Genomic DNA, 17,695 nt, shown 5'->3' with positions numbered 1-17,695 from the left:
AACTCTCAGTTACAATTCACAGCATGAAATTTTCAACTGAAAATCTAATCACAGATCTGAAATTTTTTCCATAAAGGAAATCAAAAATTTTCCATAAAGGTATTTCAGCAACAAATCAGTAAAGCCCTACCTCAGTAGTGATCTATACAAAGAAATTAGAACTTGAAAATGAAATCTCAGATCTAAAAAAACGAAGAGAAGCTTTAACACGAAGAACAGCTCAATGTAAACACACATAGATAAATACTGATACACACAGAGATCTAATCCGAGTAAAGAAATGTAAAGTAAAGTAGAATCAAATCGAAGAAAAAGAAACTGGAAATGGAAGAGAGCGAGGGATCTAGAAGAATCGGACCTGCATATTGCACTTGACGAGATCGAGAGGAGTGACGGCCGTGTGAGTGAGACCACAGCTGAGAATACCGCCGGCGGTACAGGCGGCGTAGAAGGCCGGCGAGTACATCTCGATCTTGCCGGGCTCGTTTGGCGCCGGAACGACGAAGTTCCTGGCCGGAGACGAGACGCCGCTGTTGGAGCTTGCTGGAGCAGCAGCACCGAGCATGGTCTTGTCAAGAGCGAAGGATTTGTGCGAGGTGGAGACGGTGGAGGAAGAGGAGTAGAGGAAGCTTGGGATCAGAGACTGACGCGAAGATTTGTCAGAGAGAGCCATCGGAGAAAGAGAGAGAGTGTGTGAGAGAGACAAAGGGTTTTGTGGTAATGGGGAGAGAAAGAGAGAGGCGAGGTCGGAAGCTAGAAATGAAAGCGAGAGAATCTCTCCCAGACTCTCGCTTGCCAAATGCAAAAGTGCTTCCTGTGATGTGTTAACAATTTACAATGCGGTGGGTGTGACTTTTTCGGTTTTTATTGGCCAAAATCGCCAACCCCCCACGTGTTTGTTATACGAGATGTGTAATGCGTCTGTGGGACAAATTTGACCTTCCCATCCGGGGCCAATTTACCATTCTGACACTTCAGGGCTCAATTGTAGACTGTACTGTAGTAAGTAGTAACCACACACAGTGGCCTTTGTTAGAATTATTAAAAAAAAAAAAAACTATTTATACTCTCCTTTGTATCTTTTTTTTTTTTTTTAATGTTAATTTTGACTAATCCATGGTTAGATAATTAGATTACATTTTTTTAAAATTCTCTTTACATGTGAGTTTTTATAAATCTATCATAAAATTACATTTTCTTTTTTATATATTTCATAAAATTTCAAGAAAATCAAATACTTATAATTATATCATCAATTAAATGTTAAATTTCAAAATTTTGTAGTCTTAGATTATGTATAAAAAAATATAGATTATCTAATAGTAATTAAAATTCAATTTCAAGCAAATTTGATATGTATGTTAAAATAAAAAATAATAATTTAATGGTTATTGTAAGGACACAATTTGTAGTGACCCTAGAATGATATTGGGTTCGTACGTTAAAAGGTCCAAACAATAAAATTTGTAGAGCGTGGGCTTAAAAGGCTAAGTCTTAACCATCGGACTACGGTCGGTCGTGGTTTATATGGCAATTTACACGGGGATGAACTAGGCATGTCTATTAAGGCCTTCTTCCGGTGCGACCTGAGTGGTTCCGGTCTTTAGACCTTATCCGAGGAGCTTGGTGATCTTATTATTCTCCTTCTTTGGGATCTTTTGGTCTGGGAGACCCCCCCTCCTCCCTTGGTTCTCTTCCCCTTTTATACTAGCATTTACCCTCTTTCTAGTGTCCACGTGTAAGCTTCACTTTCTAGGGTTGAGACTTGTCCCATCGGCCCATACCTATAGTAGTTGGGGGGTAGTTGTAAAAGCTAAAGAGCATGGTGAAGAGCATAGACCTGTTAGACGCAGAGTTCTTTATTGCAGTATTGGCAGCTTTTCACTTGCCCTGCTCCTGTACTGAGCTCGTCTTTTCCTTTAGGGTATTACGGGATGCCGAGGACGGAATCCTCCTCGGCTGTGTCTTAAGGTAATTTGGACTTTCATATGTCCTTAGCAATGCTCTCCTCGGCTCAGGCATTGGGCCCTAATGTAAAGTGGGCCAGGGTCACAAGTTCTACGGCCCCATAATAGCCCCTCAAAATCCTGCTGCCCGACCTTTTGGTTGGGGAGGAGGGTTTTGGTGATGTCGGGCCTACGGTATGGCTTGCCCAGTTTTGCCCTTCATTAATGTTAGTGTCTCTTCACTTGCCTGGGGGGTGCGCTGGATTATGAGACATTCCTTTTAGATTTGCTCACACCGTATCTTGGCCGTTTCAGTGCCCGAGGCGCGTTTTTAATATGTCCCCTTAACGAGGCCACACAAATCTTATGGTTTCAAACGGTGTTGGGAGTTGAGTAGAAACTATCTCGTTTGCAGCACTTCTTGGAAATCTGCGTAGATTAAATGCCGCCAACTTACCCTCCATATAAGAAGCAGGGTAAGAGGTCATTCCCTTCACGTATAGACCCTTCAATCCTTTCAAACTCCTAATCCCTCAGCTGTGCTCAAAATTTTTATTGCCAGTGCAGCTAAAACCTTAAAGAATGACATGTTTGAGGCACGAGTGGGGGTGAAGGAACCACACCCACTCCAGAGGAACTGGGTCCTTCCGAGACTTAAGATGGCGCGGTCAGGACAGGGGAGACAGAGACTCAAGACAGTTCTCCACTTTCACAAGGTAGGGGCGATGCCTCCACCTCTTTCAGTTAAAATCCGAAGCAGATGCTAGTCGCGTCAGATTTTTGGTGCGATAGCAGTGGGATTTCTCGTCGTCAACACCATCCGCTCTATCTCGAGCGCTACTAATATGGCACCTTCGTGTTAGGAGTCAGGGCTGATGCGGGGGTTAAGTATCCTTGCTTCCTCCTCTCTTCCTTCACTGGTGCCTCTTTCTACCTCCGCTTCTTCTTCTTTCCCATCACCGGGGTCACCCTGGTGTTTTTACTTCTTCTTCCTCTGCTTCTTCTTCTCTTCCACCTACGGGGCCATCCTGTCATACATAATCTCTACCAGGGCAGAGTTTTGAAGGATTTTTCTCTTCCTTGTATCTTTTCTTTTTGCTTATGTAGTTAGCTTTTGGTATAGGTTTACTTAAGCCCCTTCATTGTACGTTGTACTATTTATTTGTCTTAATAAAAGATGATTTTGTTTCATTCTAAATATTTTTTCTTTCCTGCGGTAATTACTTTGTGAATGGATGTATTTCATACGTGTATTTTTTTTTTTTTAACAATACTTAGGGCATAAAACCTTGTAACAAAAAGCTATTATTTTGAACTTATTGAGACTATCAAGCATAATAATACCAACCTACAGTAGTTTAAACATACGAGACTAACCGAGATAACGGCTGAATGCTCTGTAGTGCGCATAAGGCAGTCATTCGAGAATGAGTAACCCAAAATAAACCATCTGATAGGCTTGCCGAGCAGTAGGGGACTTTGACCGTGTTCTTGATAACACCTGGCCTTAATCGTTTTTTGGCATCTGATCCGAGGACAGAGGTATGGCCATATCGGGCCCAAACACTTATTTGCATTAGTTCCCTTAGAATTGAAGATTTGAGGATAGACCGGGACTTCCATTCGGTCTAGGACTTAACCCTATTTTTAATGGGTAACCTCTCCATGGGACAGAGTCCGAGGATCTTACATTGCCCGAGCTGTGTTCAAAACTTATAATTTTTCTTTTAGGTAGTTGGTTTCCCCATAGGCTTGAGTCTGAGGACCATACAAGGCCTTGGTTCTGTCCAAAACCTATTATTTTTCATTTAGGTAGTTGGTTTCCCCATAGGCTTGAGTCCGAGGACCATACAAGGCCTTGGTTCTGTCCAAAACTTGCAATTTTTCTTTTAAGTAGTTGGTTTCCCCATAGGCTTGAGTCTGAGGGCCATACAAGGCCTTGGTTCTGTCCAAAACTTGTAATTTTTCTTTTAGGTAGTTAGTTTGCCCATAGGCTTGAGTCCGAGGACCATACAAGACCTTGGTTCTGTCCAAAACCTATTATTTTTCATTTAGGTAGTTGGTTTCCTTATAGGCTTGAGTCCGAGGACCATACAAGGCCTTGGTTCTGTCCAAAACTTGCAATTTTTCTTTTAAGTAGTTGGTTTTCCCATAGGCTTGAGTCCGAGGACCATACAAGGTCTTGGTTCTGTCCAAAACTTGTAATTTTTCTTTTAGGTAGTTGGTTTCCCCATAGGCTTGAGTCCGAGGACCATACAAGGCCTTGGTTCTGTCCAAAACCTATTATTTTTCATTTAGGTAGTTGGTTTCCTCATAGGCTTGAATCCGAGGACCATACAAGGCCTTGATTCTGTCCAAAACTTGTAATTTTTCTTTTAGGTAGTTGGTTTCCCCATAGGCTTGAGTCCGAGGACCATACAAGGCTTTGGTTCTGTCCAAAACTTGTAATTTTTCTTTTAAGTAGTTGGTTTCCCCATAGGCTTGAGTCCGAGGACCATACAAGGCTTTGGTTCTGTCCAAAACTTATTATTTTTCTTTTAGGTAGTTGGTTTCCCCATAGGCTTGAGTCCGAGGACCATACAAGGCCTTGGTTCTGTCCAAAACCTATTATTTTTCATTTAGGTAGTTGGTTTCCTCATAGGCTTGAGTCCGAGGACCATACAAGGTCTTGGTTCTGTCCAAAACTTGTAATTTTTCTTTCAAGTAGTTGGTTTCCCCATAGGCTTGAGTTCGAGGACCATACAAGGCCTTGGTTCTGTCTAAAACTTGTAATTTTTCTTTTAGGTAGTTGGTTTCCCCATAAGTTTGAGTCCGAGGACCATATAAGGCCTTGGTTCTATCCAAAACTTGTAATTTTTCTTTTAGTACCGAGGATTAGCCCCTCAGCCAAGGCATTGGGCGTCAAACTGATGGTAGAAGCCCCTAGAACTGTCCTTGTCGCTAGTGCTTCGAAGCATAGTCCCTAGTAGAACTTTATACTAGGGCAACAAAATCAGACCGCTGGATGTAATGGAGGGGCTTTCGCAGGCCCTGGGTTGACAGGAGTTCGATCCAGCGTCTATGCCAATGCACAATCCTTCCCACAGACGGTGCCAATTGTAAGGACACAATTTGTAGTGACCCCAGAATGATATTGGATTCGTATGTTAAAAGGCTCAAACAATAAAATTTGTAGAGCGTGGGCTTGAAAGGTTAGGCCTTGACCATCGGACTACGGTCGGTCGTGGTTTATATGGCAATTTACACGGGGATGAACTGGGCATGTCTAGCAAGGCCTTCTTCCGGTGCGACCTGAGTGGTTCTGGTCTTTAGACCTTATCCGAGGAGCTTGGTGATCTTATTATTCTCCTTCTTTGGGATCTTTTGGTCTGGGAGACCCCCCCTCCTCCCTTGGTTCTCTTCCCCTTTTATACTAGCATTTACCCTCTTTCTAGTGTCCACGTGTAAGCTCTACTTTTTAGGGTTGAGACTTGTCCCATCGGCCCATACCTATAGTAGTTGGGGGGTAGTTGTAAAAGCTAAAGAGCATGGTGAAGAGCATGGACCTGTCAGACGCAGAGTTCTTTATTGCAGTATTGACAGCTTTTCACTTGCCCTGCTCCTGTACTGAGCTCGTCTTTTCCTTTAGGGTATTACGGGATGCCGAGGACGGAATCCTCCTCGGCTGTGTCTTAAGGTAATTTGGAATTTCATATGTCCTTAGCGATGCTCTCCTCGGCTCGGGCCTTAGGCCCTAATGTAAAGTGGGCCAAGGTCACAAGTTCTACGTCCCCACAGTTATATTTTCTAAATATATAATCATGTTAATTTAAAATATAATGTACATAATGTAAACTAAAATAATGCAAGAAATATTATTTTTAACATTATAATTTGAAAGTTTTTTTTTTTAGATAATAGAATTGGAAATATATATATTTTTTTCTATAGAGGAATTGGAAAGTAAATTTTTTTTTTTTTTTTTATATAAGAATTAGAAAGTAAAATTTGATTGCAAGTTGCGACGAAGAATTAACGACTCTAATTATATAATGGGTTACGTTACATTAAGTTGACGAATAATCTCTAGCATGAACTTTATATTTTTCGTTATACTTATACTTGCCTAGCCAATGGTCAATGATAGGTGTTAAACTTAGACTGCTTGTAAGAATTGAAAAGTGAAAGTACATCAAAAAAGAAATGAAAAGTGAAAGGTCCTAAAAATAGGAATAATAAGAGCAGATTTTTTTTTTTTTTTTTTTTTTTGATTTTATAACAAGTGAGAGTGGAAGATTTGAATTCATATCCTCTATATCGAAAACGGAGAGATAGAAGAATTTTTGCCTAATTCAAGATAATTTCACAAAACCACAACACAAATGTCTAGTTTTATCTAATAGTCTTTTAAGTTTTAACTTCTCTTGATAGATTTTTAAGCGTAGTTTTGTGCACTTGTAACTAGAAGAGTTTTTTTTTTAAGAAAAAGGACAACACTGCTCATATTAAGAACTTGCAAAGTAAAAAATAAGGGAATTTAAAACATTTGGAGGAACAAACTACATCCAAACTAACAAAAGAAAAAAAAGTCTAGTTCTCCTAACTAAAGCAAAAGCAACTATATTACCCCACCTTCTAGTATGAGATAAAGAATTGTTAACAACCAAACCAGTTATAGACTTAGTGCCTTTAATAAGATGACCAATGACCGAGAGAGGGCTTGTATCTTGAGTGATAACCTTGTACACAATCGCTGAATTTCCTTCAAAGATAGAGTGGGTAATATCAATTTCTACCGTGAATTGTACAGCCCTTTTAGCTACAAAAATTTCCACCATAACCACAAACAAAGGCATCGATATTTTTTCGAACACAGCAGCCAAGACCTCACCCTTATCATTACGAACGGCGACCCCAATACTAGCTTTGTTAGCGTCTTCGAAAACATCTACATCATAATTATTTTTGAACTCATGAATAGCATGAGGTTTCTGCTTCACCAAGACTGGATGAGGCTTTGGAAAGTTAATACAATCTTTAGCATACCAAATAAAAAAGAGAGAATATGATTAGAGGGGTATCAAAGAGCATAACAATAATTTTATTCCATTGTGAGATTATCTTATTGTTGGCATTTAATTTAAGATCCGAAACATAGATCCAACTGAGAGCTCAAAAAAAAATTGGCATAAGAAGGAACTCACATGGCATTACCTAATTTTACAGTTGTGCACCAAATAGGAAATAGGAAGTAGCAATGTTAACAGTTAGGTGTAAAGCTGTCACTCCTATATGGACAATCTGGTGGGTCGGGGCGAAATCGTAATTGTCTTGGGAGGGCAAGGTCTTGTGTGACTATTGGAGACGGCAAAAAGAGAACAATAGAAAGAGCCTGGTCTTCCCAGTGGACTGGTAATGGAATATCCCTCCACATATCTTGGGAAAGTCGACTAGCCTGCTCTTCCCAATTACGTTACGCATTCAGCCCTTCCATTGTCAAATTTCCTTTTTTTCCCTTAAAAAATAGTTTTCCTTTTCGGTAAATAAGGAAACTTCAAGAATTTTTTTTAATTGAATAGTAATTTAAGACTTTATTGAAAAAAAAAAAAAAAAAAAAAAAAAAACTACACAAATTTAAGAGTGGCGACCAAAACCAAAACAACCAAAATAAAATTGACTACGAGACCATTTAGCTTCTTTTTTTTATTTTATTTTTATTAATTATAGAGAAACGAGACCATTTAGCTAGTTCAAGAAGAAAAATAAATTCTGATAATAGATTTATTATTTCCTCTTATTCCCAAGAAGGCCAAACAACCTAAGCCTCAATGTTTTTGAATTTTATGCATTTATCATCAAACCAATATATCAATCAGTTTTTGGTATAGACGGAAATTAAATATCAAATATCTTATTCAACCATTAGAGATTTTATCAGTTAAACTAACTAGAACTCACATATAACTATGGTACTATAAATAGAAAATAAATTTAAAATAAAAAATGCTAAAATGTAAATTACATTTTCTAAATTTGATTTAAATTCATTTCAGTCCTCAAACTTTACTTTAATTCAATTGAGTCTTTTAAATTTCAAATTATTGAATTTAGGCATTTTGTCTAATTTTGTTAAAATTTTGCTATTAAAAAAAATATTTTTCTCACATGAAAAAAAAATCATAAAATTAATAAAAAAATTTTAAAGATTTTAAAGATTTTTTATGTGAGATTTTTTTTTCTTAAAAATTTATTTTCATAAGTTAATTGCATATGTAAGGGCACGTTTTGCTCCCCAAAGCCCAAGTAAAATGAACAAAGGCCCAAAGAGTCCAAAATAATGAATTTGTAGAGAGTGGGTTAGAAACTGAACTTCAATGAGTTGGACAACAATTACCATAGGCTGAATGTTGCCTGGAATTATAAATAAACAGTTTTGTGCAAGGAAAATCCTCCTCGGCAAAGTCAGAGGAAGGTTGTTTTTATATATTTCTCTTGGACCTAAATAACATTACCGTTCTTGAGTGTACAGTCCTTTTTCTACAGATTATCTGATGATCCTCTTGTAATGGGGTCTTTCTTCTTTATATTCTCCTACTTTACTCCATCTCAGCCCTTCACGTGCAGATCAAATTGCTAACTTTGATACTTGTCCCATCAGCACCTTCTTGAAGTCTTTGTGAGTAGCTGTAAGGCTGAATGTTACTGTTCAAGCATCACCTCCACATTAATGCGGTCAGGGAGTTAGCTGCAGAGCATTCAATGCGATGGTAGTAGCTTTCTTCTTAGATGTTTCTCAGCTTTCCTTTGTCTTATCCCCTTTTGATGCTTATCCTTACCAGTATGATCGTTTGGTGCCTTGTTCTTGTAGAAAGGTTGGATCTTTGACCTTTACTCTACTTAGCCAATGAGGTATTTCTCCTCGAACTACACTCTGAATCCCTCATGACCAAACTTCTTCCACGAACTACTAACCTGTATGCCCCCGTTAGTGTCTACTTGTCCTCGGACGATTTAATATCCTCAGACACGACCCATGGCCCAATATCCATTTCTGGGCCTTTTACCCCTACATCATACTTAACTCAAATTTTTTTTTTTAATGTAATTAGACAAAAAAAAAAAAAAAAAGCTTTAATTGAATAAATTAAACTTAGAGGAGTCAATTGAACGAAAGTAAAATTAAAAAACTTAAATGAATTTCAATCAAACTTAGGGGATGCAGTTTACATTTTAACCTAAAATAAAACTGTTGGACAAATATCCACCACTCTACACCCAACCAAAGTCACCCATTACTAGACCAAAAATGGAAAGAGTGGCTTGTAGACCAAAAATGGAGGGTGTTTGGTTAGGAGGGGGAGAGGGGAAATGTGTAGTGGAGCCCGAGTGTTTTTTCCTTGGACCCACTAGAAAGTTTTCTCCCCAAAATGGGGAGAAAACTGTGCACCTGGGCTGACCAAAATGCCCATGTGCACAGTGCACATCATGTTCATGCCTTTTTTTTTTCTTTGTCCAATTGCTTTTTCCCCCCTTTTTTTTTGTCCACTTGCACATACACAATTATTTTTGCTAAAAAAATGTGTTACTTTTTTGTTTGCACATACACAATTTTTTTGCTAAAAAAAATGTATTTCTTTTTTGTTTTATTTAATGGGAACATATTTGTAAATTTATACGAACTTCACTTTTCCATCCTCCTATTTTTTCTTTTCAACCAAACAAATAAGTTTTTCATCTCCCAACTAAATAAAATAGAAGAAAACTAAATATCTTCTATATTCCCACTTTTATATCCCCTCTCTATTTTTTATGCTCCCACTTTTCCATTCCTCCAACTAAACGGACCCTTAAGGTTTGGATAAGTGGCCAACTTATGGCTATAAACGAGCTAAGTCAAGTTGAGTATTAAAAGTTTAAGTTTGTTTATTTTATTTTATTTTTTTTAATATGAGCCAAGCTCAAGCTTATCACCAAACAAAATTTTTATGTTCAAGCTTGACTCATTTCCTTTTCGATGAAGCTTTAGCTTGTTCACAAGCTATTTGATTAACTTTTTTTTTTTTCCCTATTGTGAAACCATGACTAAAATGTTTTATCTCTTCACAATTCTATACATTTTTACTACAAATAGATTGTTTATATCATCAATAAGTTACAAATAATAATTTAATATCATATGAACCTATTAACAAACTTATACAATCTAATTTCAAGTCTAAATATATTTTTAGACAAGTATACATATAAAAATACAATATTATATTTAAATCAAGTTCTCATGTTTACGAACATATTATTATGTTTGAGCTTGACTCGTTTAATAATCGAGCCTAAATTTTGAACTTGACTTGTTTTCTAAACAAATGAACATAAACAAATTTTGCTTGAGCCGAGCTCGAGCAGTTCATTAACAACTTGGTTCATTTACCATCCCCTAACCAAACTTTTATGGTTTCATTAATTTCCAACATAAAATTTTCATTTCTTCCCAGTTTGCTTATTTAGGGTTTTCATAATTGATTGCCAAGTTGTAGTCTTAAAGATATCATGTTCCATATTCCCCTTCACTTGTTCATCCACCATAATGTTAATAAAAATGTGTTCAATGTGGGGAGGCCACATTTTATCGTCAGCATCCTGAGTTTCATGTGCCATCTAATACAAATATCCCAACACAATTGCATATGTTAATATATAGATTAATAGTTTTATGAAAGGGCAACATGGATCCTTTACTAGTATACTGTGGAATAAAATGGTGAGGTGTAAACCATCGCATCCTTAGCTGAGACTACAAGCTAAAGGGGGTGTGATTATATAGAAGTAATTATATCATGGCAAATTCTTGAAATAAAGTGTTGGAAATCTTAGTTGGTAAGGGTAGGGGGCTAATCATGTGATCAAGAAGCTTGAACAATCTGCCAAATAGTATAATATTTTAAGAAAATGAAAATTAATAGTAGACATTATTGGATTATACTTGGTGGTAATTAACAGTTTGTACAACGTATATGCTTATAAAAGGAATTATATGCCAAACAGTATCATATGCTTATAAAAGGAGTTATATGAAGTCGTTAATCTTTGGACAAACATTTATAAGAACCACACTGACATAGAGTAATTACATGGAATCTATGTTGTCAGTAATGTAAAGCAAGCACTTTTGAGTTTTCGCAGTTTTTCTAACACGTCTCAGTATAGCAGAAGCACACAAACTACAACATAAGCACACAAATTTTTTTATAAAATTTTATGGAGCATGCAAACTAACATATATCCAAACCCATAGCTTTACATCTCCTTATCCGAACACCCAAGGCATGTGTATAAGCAAAGCAGCTGATCCAGAGTAGCTGATGCAATGGCAAAAGTAGAGCAGCTAAATGCATGAGAACAGATAGGGGAAATAAAGCTTAAGCCTCTACATTAGAAGTTAAAAGGGTCCACTTTAGTCAATTGAAAGAGGAAAACAACTGCTGAAAATTTTTCAATTCTATAGAGTCAAACAAAGGATATGTAAGGACATATATATAAGTTGGACCGATTTGAGTTTATTTTCCTTCAATTTTCACATGGAGCAAGTAATTACTAGTAAAAACTTGGATTCTCATCAACATCAGTCCATAGGGAAAACCCATTTTAACATCCAAAGTATAATTCCAACAAAAAATAATAAAACAGAAATTAAAAAAACTACTCAAATCTAACAATGGACATGGAAAATGGAGAGGGAGAAAGAGATATATGTTTGAACCTGAGAGAAGATCATGAAAATAGAGCTCGGTATGAAAAACCGACGATGATAGAGCCCAGTCTGACACCGTTGAAGATTCTACCATGCCTCGGTTGTTTGTCTTTGATCATGAAGTGTTCATCTCAAGCAAGTTTAGCAGCGTTGGTTCATCATCTCAAATGCTGCTGGGAATGAAGTGTAGACGAAATGTGAGAGGAGGCGAAGAGAGGGAAATGAAGGGTAAAGTGTTAGAGAAAAATTTGGGGGAAGAAATGAACTAAAATGAAGCCATCCCAACGATAATATCAAAGAACTTAAACTGATTTGACAATTCATTGCAAGTAGGTCCCATGAAGTCACAATATTTACTATTCTGCCATTGAAACTCAGTTTTCAACTTTTAAAAACATGATTTTTTTGTTCCTGGTTTCCATTACTCTCACTCAAAATTTTTGAATTTTAAGTGATGGAAACAACACTAAGAAACCAAGCCAAACATACTTTTTTTTTTTTTTTTTTTATGGGTCCCATGACATTTGAATGGTGGGTGATGGAAATTGAGTTATATTGTATCCAAACAACTTCTAAATCTTCCTTTAAATTAGCAACATAAATATAATTGTAATTCCATTTTCTCTGTTAAACAAACTTTGGTCTGCGAAATCCTCGTAGCTCAAAGTGCCCAGTCTGATGTTTTCAACAAAGATATTCTAACTTGTCTGACTGACAATTGTCTCACACTCTCTCGTTTTGTTACACTGACGTGGCAAGATAAATGATGCATTTCATTCCTTCCCTCACTGACGTGACCCCCTAAAACAAACCTGAGTCCAAGAATACCCTAATCAGAACTCAACACATGGCAGGGGAACAAAAAGGGGCCTTACAAAAACAAGCAAGTATGGTGTTCTTTCGAATGGTGTTTTTGCTAGATTGGATTAATTGCGGCGCATTTGTTCATGTTACAAACTATATAGCCAATAGCCCAAACAAGAGAAAACAGAGTCAGAAAAACAGATGGCTGAGAGCTATTTCCAGCTTTTGTTTCCCCGTATTTAGCTTACATAATGTTTTCGCAGGTGCTGAGCTTTTGATTCACTGAATTTTGTAAAATTAGTTTTTGCAGACTTGGAGAAGAAAATGCAGACCAGGATGACCCTTTTGGAAGAGGATATCAACCCTTCAGCTCCCAGAGATATGATTGATTACAAGAAGAAACAAAAACTCACAGTTCCTTGAAGAGTTCAAGAGATCTTACTGTTTTTAAACAAAAAACTATGATCCGTTGGGGTAAAATCACATCCTGTCCTTACTCCAGGGTCTCCATTTTCCTCTTTCAGCCCAAAAAAAATTTGAAGCACCATTAACAACAATGAATGAGTTGTAGTAAATAGAAGGGCTTTTGATTCATCATGAATTGTTGTTGAAGATCTTACTGTCGAATGTGGTAGTGTAGTGCTTACTTTGACTTACAAGTTAGCAGATGAATAGGTGCCAATTGAACGGTGCAACGTTAATTTTGAAATAGGACTTGAAATAAGAAACAATCACATGGATATGATGACCACAGTATTCCTTGACAAGATGAATGATTTTGAATAAGGTCAAGCTAATGTTGGAGATTGCCCAATAGATAGTCGTGATTGGGGGCACATGTGGTCCAAATTAAAGTTTCAAGTTCAAATGCTCATGGAGGAGAATATGCAGCAGCAGGCAGAGTTTGTAAAGAAAAATAATGAAAAGAAGAAGCTAGTAAAGAGATCCAATAATAGCTTGACGGCTTGCAGGGCAAGAACAGGGTCCTCTAGAGTTGTCTCAGATGCTCAAAAGCTTACATGAAGCTCAGCCAACTTCAAATATCAAGACTGAGAGTACTATTACAGAATAAGTTCTTTGGAGTGCCATTCTGCATTATTAAATATTCTATCGGTTTGCTATGTAGAACTCCTTTTTATTCTCCATTCTAGCAACTGTTGTGGCCCACACAAAGAGAACCAATCTTCTATATCAATTCTGATAGGCCTTGACCTGATCTTCCAAGGAAGTTCCTCCGAATTTTCCAATTCTACCATCAGCAACAAGACCAATAGCTTTTCTTCTTTCTTGAGGATATTGTACTAAAGCTCTGTGGGCTCTGTGAAATGTATTAGAGAAGTGAATTATTTATTCTCATCATGGTCTTTATAGTTCATGATGCTTTCCTGTTAAAAGAGTAGCTTGTAGTATGTGTAAAAGGCATGCTGTATCATGCTTTGTACAGCAAATCTACATTTGTGAATTACTTCAATGCCATAAATAGAATCTGGCCTAAACCTAAACTCATTGGTAAAGATATGAAACAACCCCTTTGAAATGAGCTCATATAAAGAAAAGAGCAAGGAATTTGTCAACCTTGTTATAGCAACTTTCTGATTAAGCATCTAGGAAAATGCTAACCTTATTATAGCAAATTTCTGATTACATCTGTGTTGTGTATTCTCCTTCATTCTCCAAACTTAACACTTAAAAACACCATTCATTGACACCCAAGTTAAATAACTAGCATCTTCAATCATTCCTTGATCACGTCAAATACGGGCTTGCACACAAGACTCTCAACTTTCTTTCCAATCTCGTAAATATCACAAATAGTCCCCACATGAACACAAACCCTTCCTAAAGTGATGAAATCGCTTTGAATCTCTGACCACAATTTCTCGATTAACTATCTTGGAAATCAACTTAATTACAGTATGACAGTCTCCACAAACCCTAAGATTCTTAATCACCTGGATTGTTGTACCAGGAGCAGAATATAGGATTCCGAAAGCAACTGCCAGCTTCTCACTATGAACTCGAAGAGTCATTTCCTTCTCTTCCTCATTAATGTCATGAAGAACCGATGTCATATTGGGTATATAGCCAAATTCTTGCAGCTTTGTGGTTAGTTTTTCCAAATACTCGTAAATCTTTTCTTGTTCTGGATGCTCTCTATCTCCAACCAAAAATATGTGAACCTTACCTTTTAGTTCAACCAAACTGAATCCAGGTGGCTTGACCATTCCACCGTTCTTCATAAGTATTCTCATCCTCTCAACATCTCCCCACATTCCAGCATCAGCATATATGTTTAAAAGCAAGACATAGTACCCATAATTACTTGGGTCTAATTCAAACAGCTTTCTAGCAGATATCTCACCAAGCTCGACATTTTTGTGAATCCTACAAGCCCCAAGAAGGGACCCCCAGACTACAGAATCAGGCTTCACCTTCATCCCCTTGATCAAATCATAAGCCTCACTGAGATGACCAGTATGCCCCAGAAGATCAACCATGCATGCATAATGCTCCACCCCAGGTTCCACACCAAATTCATGATTCATGGAGTTAAACCAATGCCAGCCTTCTTTTACGAGACCAGCATGACTGCAAGCAGTTAGAATTGAGACAAAAGTGATATAATTTGGTTTGATCCCAACCTTAATCATCTCATATAAGACTTCCAAAGCTTCTGTGGCTTGGCCTTGCATTCCATAACCAGCAATCATGGCAGTCCATGACTTCACATTCTTCTCCTTCATGTGATCAAATGCTTTCCTCGCCATTTCAACTCTCCCACATTTGCTATACATGTCAATAAGAGAGGTACCCACAAACACATTCTCCTCCAAGCCCATCTTTATAACCTAAAATAATAAGATGAGTTAATGTCAAAATTAAACATCTACACTTAACAAAAAATCATGTATATATGTAATGATTAAAACATGCCATTTATGGAAAAGAGGGGGTAGAATCAAAATTTGAAAAGCTAGCAATAATTTCACAATCACTGTAACAAAACTACTATAATGTGAAGTACCTGATCATGTATACAATTCCCCATTTGCAGAGCCCCTGAATTTGCACAGGCCAACAACACAGCCGACAAAGCCACGGCAGTATAGCTGAGATCACCATTCTTGAACATTGCATTGAAAACCTCCAAAGCTTCTGTAGAAAATCCATTTTGTGCATACATGACAATCAACGAATTCCAAGAAACTGTATCCTTCTCAGCCATCCCATCAAAAATTTTCCTAGACACACCCAGCTCGCCGGACTTGGCATATGCATCCATCAACGTATTCCCAACACCCAAATCCCCCACGAGTCCCCTCTTTACCACAAACCCATGAACTCCCTCTGTAATTCCCTTCCCAGATACACGAGAACACGCCGAGAGAACTGAAACCATGGCAACCGAATCAATAAAACCTTTCCCATCATCCTCATTCTCACTCTCCTCAACCAGCAACTCTTTGAAAAGCGATAACGCTTCGTGGGCATCGTCGTTTTGGACATAGCCAGTGATCATGGACGTCCAAGACACCACATTTCTCTGAGGAATTTCATCAAACAGTTCTCTTGCGTCCCTCAACTCCCCACATTTAGAGTACATGTCAATGAGAGACGATGACACAAAGAGGTCTGATTCTAAGCCAAACACCAAAGCTTGCTGGTGGGCTTGCTTGCCTGAACGAAGATCGAACAAAGCAGAGCAGGATTTGATGGCGCATGGGAAAGTGGAACGGTTTGGTATAAGAGAGAGCTTTCTCATGCAAGAAAAGGCACGTAGAGCTTCGACACAGTCACCGCTCCGAGCCAAGTCAGCGATGACGGAGTTCCACGAAGAGACATTGGTTTTGTCTACGTATTTGCTAAACAAAGTTGTGAGGTTGTTGTTAGTTGAATAGTGTTGTCTGTAAAATTTGCAATACAGTACCGTAGTGACTAAAAGTGAGCGAGAGTTTGGAATCGAAACCTTCATTCATTCCCTTTATCAAAGAATGAATTTCAGTTCTTCGGATTTTGGAGGGATTTCGGTTTCTCATTTACACATTCTTCGCGACTGTTTGAGAGTTTGCATTTTGCATCACTAATTAACGACCAAAACATAATGTCGTTTTCCATTAAGAAATCGTTTTCTAAAGCCAATTTTGACTTCTCCGACCAAACATACTGGAGTTATTGGATCGTGTTGATTTTGTGTCGTTGACATCAGACAAATGGATTTCAGATCTAGTTTAATGATTTTTATTTTTATTTTTAACAATAAGCAGAGATATTCAAATCAACTTTCTTTTAGTAACACTTAAGGCTGTGTTTGGTTCATGTAAAATATTTTTCAAAAAATATTTATTTTTCGGAAATACTATTTTCGGGAAAGAAAAATATTTTCAAGTGTTTGGTTGCATTATGAAAATTGTTCTAGAAAATATTTTTATGTATTTGGTAACATTTTGAAAATGCTATTTTCCACCACCACACAACAGAAAAACCACCAAAATCTCACCACAACAATAACAAAAAAATCAGAGATCAAAGGCTCGTGGGTTCGTGGGTCGATCAAAATCACACAGAAAATCAAAATCACAGAGAGAGAGAGATCGGTTCGTGGGTTCGTGGCTCTGGGTCGAAGGCTTTGGTTCGAAGATCGGTTCGTGGCGCGAAGGCTTTGGGTCGCCGGTGAAGTCGAAGGTTCGTGGGTCGAAGGCTCTGGGTTAAAGATCGGTTCGTGGCTTCGTAGGTCGATTCGTAGATCGGCGAAGTCGAAGGCGTGATCGGCGAAGTCGAAGTCGAAGGCTGTGATCGGCGAAGTCGGCGAAGTCAAAGTCGAAGGATCTCTGTCTCTGTCTCTATCTTTGCGCGTGAGTCCGGAAATGATTTGAAGTGAAAATTTTCACTTCAAACCATTTCCGGGTCAAAGCCTTCAAAACACCCGGCCAACTGAAAATAATTTCCGGAAAATTTATTTTCCATGTGCAACCAAACACCCACATTTACAGAAAAGCATTTCCAGAAGTGATTTGAAGCCAAAACAAACACAACCTAAGTTACAAAGTTCTTGGTAATTTCTTTTATAGATGGCTTCCCCTCCTATTGCAATAATGTTTTTGTATATTACCATGTTGTAGTGAGTGTGACTAGATCTGTTGTCCCAAAAGAAATATCTTATACATTCTTTATATATATATATATATATATGGGATTTAATTTTGTATGCTCCTAATTA

At 37.7% G+C, this 17,695-nt stretch overlaps 2 protein-coding genes across 4 annotated transcripts in view; both read right to left on the bottom strand.

Moving 5' to 3' along the window:
* The window catches only part of LOC126714522 (mitochondrial phosphate carrier protein 3, mitochondrial-like), a 31,145-nt gene extending 30,288 nt beyond the window's left edge, over positions 1-857 (bottom strand). Inside the window, exon 1 of one of the 2 annotated variants that reach the window (XM_050414709.1) lies at positions 359-857. In XM_050414709.1, the coding sequence (XP_050270666.1) occupies positions 359-673 (315 nt within the window). In that variant the 5' untranslated portion in view covers positions 674-857. The remainder of the gene's footprint in view (positions 1-358) is intronic. The other variant, XM_050414708.1, reaches the window with a different exon arrangement.
* Positions 858-13,237: 12,380 nt separating this feature from the next.
* Positions 13,238-16,682, bottom strand: LOC126714521 (pentatricopeptide repeat-containing protein At3g26782, mitochondrial). 2 transcript variants are annotated; one of them, XR_007651617.1, is made up of 3 exons: positions 15,503-16,682; positions 14,098-15,326; positions 13,238-13,795 (listed from the first exon to the last, which is right to left on the bottom strand). XR_007651617.1 is itself a non-coding variant. In XM_050414706.1 (2 exons), the coding sequence occupies exons 1-2, from the start codon at positions 16,448-16,450 to the stop codon at positions 14,283-14,285; spliced, it is 1,992 nt and encodes a 663-aa protein (XP_050270663.1). In that variant the 5' UTR covers positions 16,451-16,682; the 3' UTR covers positions 13,238-14,282. The 2 variants fall into 2 exon arrangements, 1 of the variants encoding a protein (XP_050270663.1); XM_050414706.1 differs by having other exon boundaries at positions 13,238-15,326.
* Between the last annotated feature and the right edge of the window lie 1,013 nt (positions 16,683-17,695).

Source organism: Quercus robur, chromosome 2 (genome assembly GCF_932294415.1).
Source record: "Quercus robur chromosome 2, dhQueRobu3.1, whole genome shotgun sequence".
Lineage (NCBI taxonomy): Eukaryota > Viridiplantae > Streptophyta > Magnoliopsida > Fagales > Fagaceae > Quercus > Quercus robur.
Note: the sequence above shows the minus strand (reverse complement) of the source record. Positions and strands in the feature narration are given on the sequence as shown.

What these genes read in the sequence shown, in the direction of transcription:
- LOC126714521 (XM_050414706.1), bottom strand. Translation starts at nt 16,450, where the DNA reads ATGAAGGTTTCGATTCCAAACTCTCGCTCACTTTTAGTCACTACGGTA. An exon ending in GGAATTGTATACATGATCAG is followed by an intron (nt 15,327 to 15,502) that starts GTACTTCACATT and finishes TTATTATTTTAG; the next exon opens with GTTATAAAGATGGGCTTGGA.